This window comes from Mizuhopecten yessoensis, unplaced genomic scaffold, assembly GCF_002113885.1.
Source record: "Mizuhopecten yessoensis strain PY_sf001 unplaced genomic scaffold, ASM211388v2 scaffold10889, whole genome shotgun sequence".
In the NCBI taxonomy this organism is placed as follows: domain Eukaryota; kingdom Metazoa; phylum Mollusca; class Bivalvia; order Pectinida; family Pectinidae; genus Mizuhopecten; species Mizuhopecten yessoensis.
Window position 1 is genome coordinate 530,760 of NW_018408772.1, and position 5,452 is coordinate 536,211.

A 5,452-nucleotide genomic window follows, 5' to 3' on the forward strand; every position below is an offset into this window, starting at 1 on the left:
GAGGCCGAGGAGGCAGATGCTAGGGGAGGCAACATGCTCTGAAGGAGCGAAGTGCGCTCCGGGACGGCCGAATCCGTGGAAGGGCGTGGGCAAACCCCGTCCCCCAGAAGCTTCATAACTTCTGCACGTAAAGTGCGAAATGAAGCCGAAACCTCTGGAGGCACCGGATTAGCATCTCGGGGCCGGAATTGGGACACATCAGAAGGGCCTTCTGAGTCCAACCCAGACGAATCCAACGACTCTAAATCAGAGTCAGTAAACTCGCCGACTCTATCCTCATCCCGAGTCTCCGTAAAATTGGAGCAACCAGGAGAGCCCCGAAGAACGTCCCTCTCATCACTTGGAGAGGCACCCGCCGAATCCACCTCCATCAACGCAGCCCTCCGGGGAGGGGTGCGAGGAGGGGAAAGAGAACGTGACCTACCCGAGGGAACTATCGGGGCAAGCGATAGTCCCTGAGGAACAGCAGGAGCAGGACCACAAGACCCTGGAACCTGCTGTAAGGTAGGAGTTGACACCGGACAGCGGAAGTTACTGGTAGACTCAAATTCCAAAATAGGAGCTCGAGCCAACGCAGCACGACCAGCAGCCCTAGCATCACGCGGTCTCTGCCTGACAGAACCGGCAGCAGAAGCTGGCCGGGAGCGCGAACGCTTGCGCGAACGGCTCGGTGGCGGATGGAGGGGGGGCCCCATCGCCGCAGGCAAGAAGGCGGGGGGGGCATATCCAGGCTGGAAACCCATACCACCCTGGGGTGGAGGGGGAGCGGCTGGAAAAGCCCCCTGCTGGGAGAAACCCCAAGACTGCCCATAGGCGGTCGGTGGTTGGGGCGGAGCATAAAAAGGAGCCTGTTGACCCCAATGAGCTCCATTCCCACCCTGCAAATAGGTGGGATAAACCAGGGAGGACCCTGGAACAGAGCCACCAACCTGATGCCCGAAACCGGAGGCAGGACCGGTTTGGGGGGGCGGGGTAGGGAACCTAGGGCCACCTACACACCCGCCGCCATAAGCCACACCTGGCTGACCTGACCAACTCCACCCAGACTGACCTACAGCAGGGCCAAAACCTGTAGGGCCAGTAAAACAAGCCCCACCAGGGGAGCAGCGTGCACCGGCAAAACCAAACGCAGCTGCGCTGGCACCTACCATAGGAAAACCTGGGGAGGAGGCACAAGGGATAGAGCTGGAAGCATAGGTTTTTACACCAGTGCTCACACCACCGTAAAATCCAGCCGAGGCTAGCGAGGCCGAAGCATCACTAACCACCGGACCGGGCAGCAAATGCTGCACAGTGGTGGACGGCGTGCTAGACGCCATCACCACGCCAGGGGCTACATCAGGGATGCAAGGAACCCCGGGAGCAGACAAAACTGCCGGGGGCCGGTCTCCGACAACACCAACACCCTCAGGAGTGGAGCGGACCGGCAGGAGGCCACCAACAGAAGCATCCGCTGACACAACATGGCTGGCCTGTTTAATATTCCCAAGGGAATGTTGGGCCACCTGCCCTCCCACCACAAATTGGGAGAGAAGGCCGCCCCCCTGTCCCCTAGTCACCGTGGTGACCGGGACAGAGCCCAAACCCTCACCCACGTCGACCGACAAAACGGAAGGCGGGGTGAGAGAAAGGTGCGGGTCCAAAGAAACAAATTGTTTCCCAGCGGCCCCGGTACGGGTCGAAACCGCCGACACGAACCCCAGGGAAGACTCGACAGAGGTCGGAATTCCGCTGGTGTTCTCCGAGGGCTTAGGCCTAGCCTTAGCCCTCGCCCCACCCCTACCCCTCCTACCCGACTTACCTGCACGCCCTCGCGGGCGGGGAGAACCACCGGTAGGAGTCGGCTGCCAGGCACGGCAAATTTCACACGGCTGCTCCAGAGAGCAAGACCGACAGCCAGGACAGTAAGGGTGGGGGTCGGAAGCCTCAAAAAAATGATCCCTAGGACAGCGCCTTTGAGAAGGAGGAGTCTCCATCTCAACGTAAACAAACCGTCAAAAACGCGAACACGTGGTCGGAGCCTGGTCGCAAAACGGCGCAAAATAAAGCAAAAAGCTTAATTAAAACAAAATAAAGTTAAATAGTTATAAAGGATACGTATATGTATGGGTACAAACAACGCCTGTTGTAGTTGGAACCCGTAGACACCAAAACACGTCCGTAAACACGGCCGGCTGAAGGAATTATGAAGTGGGAAGCATGGCTTCGTGTCTTAAATCACGAGCGTGAATACTGCCGTCTGATTGGTGGGTTTCCCAGGGGTTCCCCATGGGGGGAAAAATTCTTTATTTACGTATGTAAAGAGCCAAGTAAGGTTGGAATATGCATTATAATGACTGTGGTAACGTATTTTGAAATAGAAACTACATTTCGTGTAAGTAAAAAATTATGTCACCCTTCAAATTCGATAAAGTCTGGGCAGGTCAATGCCTAGCAAATAGGTCGTTAAACATGGTACACATTGAAATTGATCAAAAGAAAATGAAAACGGCAATAACATATAACGTAGAAAAAAGTTTTCTTGAAAGAAAATCATGTTTAAGTCAGCCCTGGGGGAACCCCAGCGGGACTATTAATTTCGGTTTCAGTCCCAGATGTTGACATCTGTTGCCGACCACCGTTAATGCCTTTCGTGTGTTTGCTTCTGTCGCTAATTACAAGCTCTTGGATAACTCAGATATCGATTATCCTTTAAAAAGGAATAGATCTAACATACAATCTAAAGGCGTTCCGAATTTCAGAATGAAGATGGTCCGCATATGAACCAGACACCTTTGAGGTTCCCGAAGGGGTACACTGTTATATACTTATATATTGCTATTGATTGATTTAGATATTCTATGTCGGACTAACGATGATATTGGTAACATTTCTTTTTTCACCTAATAGAAATGTTGTAATTAGATGTTCAGGTAGGAAAGCTCAATAACGTCTCTGTTTTTTTTTTATCATTTCACGCCAAGGATCCCGCTTGTGGTCGCCGCTGGCTCCAATGGCGAAAGTAAAACATGGTTGGCGATTTGAAATTACTCTTGGCGAAAATGTCGATGAGGGGCTTTAATTTAAGTTACTGTCGACAATAGAATTTTGTTTAGTGATTACTGTTTCTAGAGCATTTTTTACAGTTAAATTAAGCCCCACGACATCACAGAAGTCCTAATGTTTTTAAGTTAACGAAATTGTTGATTACTAATAATGTTAAAGAATTATGTAATATAGGAAAGTATTTATATTGTGCTTCAAGAAAACGTAGACAAATTAAAGTCTGATATGGAAAACTACTTGTGTGCTTTATAAGCTCACTCTCCACTTAAATGTGTATAAACATCTCTTGTACATGTACTATATGATATAGTTGTTTGTACATGTACTATATGATATAGTTGTTTGATATTCAACCTATGAGTCGGATGGCTCTTGGAAATAAAGAAACTGAAAACGTGTGTTTTTCAAATTCTTTATTTCATCTTGAGCATGTACATCTCATCGATTCAAAAGAAAATTTCATAATGTACATTCAAAATCAGCACAGGCTGTAAGATACAATCAGCACAGGCTGTAAGATACAATCAGCACAGGCTGTAAGATACAATCAGCATATGGAATTTATAATATAAATACGGGTGTTTTTATGATATAAGGGATTGCAAATCAAACTAGTTAGAAGCCAACAGAGTAGAACTAAGAAAATATATGAACTGACCCAGGTTAGTTAAATCTTTTATATGACCTGTTGATAATAATTTAAATGATTTGTAATAGACAGAGGGATTAACACGATAATATAATTTAATTTATTTACTTCTTTGTTCGCTGAAAGAGGGGCATTTGAGAATGAAGTTGAATTCGTCTTCCATATCATTTTTACAGAAAGGACAAAGTCTTAAATTATGAGGATTTTTCTATGCCTTCAAGTTTCTATTAAAAGATTGTGTTAAGACAGTCGTACTTTGACCATAGTTTTTTTTGTACTTGACAGAAATAGGTTTACTTAAGTAAGGTTGAAGGCAGGCATGATCAATGATATGTTCTTAGCTGCGGTGGAAAAAAAAGTCTCATGGTCTTGTTTAAAAATATTTAACAATCTCTGTTTTGTTAAAACCAAAATATGATGTGTATTGAAGCTGCTCTGTGCTTGCCAGTACTCCGACATACCAGCAGAACAGAGTTCTTGTTTAACAGAAGTCACCCAATTTTTACAATGTGCGTTCGATTCACACTCATTGTACATATCTGGATAACATGCATTTAAAATACAGTAGCTAGAAGTCAATAGTTTACACGTACTTCGAAATTTTAATTTTCCTCGAAATGATAATGTCAGGCGCTTTGTGTAAATCCCACACCTCACAAGCATAGATGGCTACACTACCAACATATGTGTCAAAAAGTGACAACAGTGTGCAGAAATAGGATAAGAGTAGATAAATCTCGTGAAGTGATGCGAGGCAATAACGAGACACGGGTGTGTTTATACATTGGACGCAGCTGAGATATTTGTAACGACTTTCTTTTGTAGTTGCCAGTGCACTTCATATGGCATACATATACAACTTGCATTGTGTCATTCTTGCACTCTGATCGAGACGACAATTTTCCGATAGTTATATCGGTGTTGTCGTGTTATAGTTTTTCTTGCAGTGAATATATGGACATTTTTACCAACAAATGAATTTTACTGAGAATTATCAACTGGTGATATGGAGATAAATAACCACCAATACAATACCAGTACGAACTAGTGAAAGGGAGATAAATAATCACCAATACAATACCAGTACAAACTGGTTATAGGGAGATAAATAACCACCAATACACTACCAGTACAAACGGGTGATAGGGAGATAAATAACAATCAATACAATACCAGTACAAACTAGTGAAAGGGAGATAAATAATCACCAATACAATACCAGTACACTGGTGATAGGGAGATAAATAACCATCAATACAATACCAGTACAAACTAGTGAAAGGGAGATAAATAATCACCAATACAATACCAGTACAAACTGGTGATAGGGAGATAAATAACCACCAATACACTACCAGTACAAACGGGTGATAGGGAGATAAATAACCATCAATACAATACCAGTACAAACTAGTGAAAGGGAGATAAATAATGACCAATACAATACCAGTACACTGGTGATAGGGAGATAAATAACCATCAATACACTACCAGTACAAACGGGTGATAGGGAGATAAATAACAATCAATACAATACCAGTACAAACTAGTGAAAGGGAGATAAATAACCACCAATACAATACCAGTACACACTCGTGATATGGAGATAAATAACCACCAATACACTACCAGTACAATTTGGTGATAGGGAGATAAATAACCACAAATGCAATACCATAACAAACTAGTGAAAGGGAGATAAATAACCACCAATACAATACCAGTACAAACTAGTGAAAGGGAGATAAATAACCACCA

The 5,452-nt window shown here is 44.6% G+C and overlaps 1 protein-coding gene across 1 annotated transcript in view; it reads right to left on the minus strand.

Annotated features, from left to right (window-relative positions):
- Positions 1-1,319, minus strand: part of LOC110463322 (collagen alpha-1(I) chain-like) — a 13,728-nt gene extending 12,409 nt beyond the window's left edge. Inside the window, exon 1 of the mRNA XM_021517826.1 lies at positions 96-1,319. Coding sequence (XP_021373501.1) covers positions 96-1,319 — 1,224 coding nt within the window. The remainder of the gene's footprint in view (positions 1-95) is intronic.
- Positions 1,320-5,452: the final 4,133 nt, after the last annotated feature.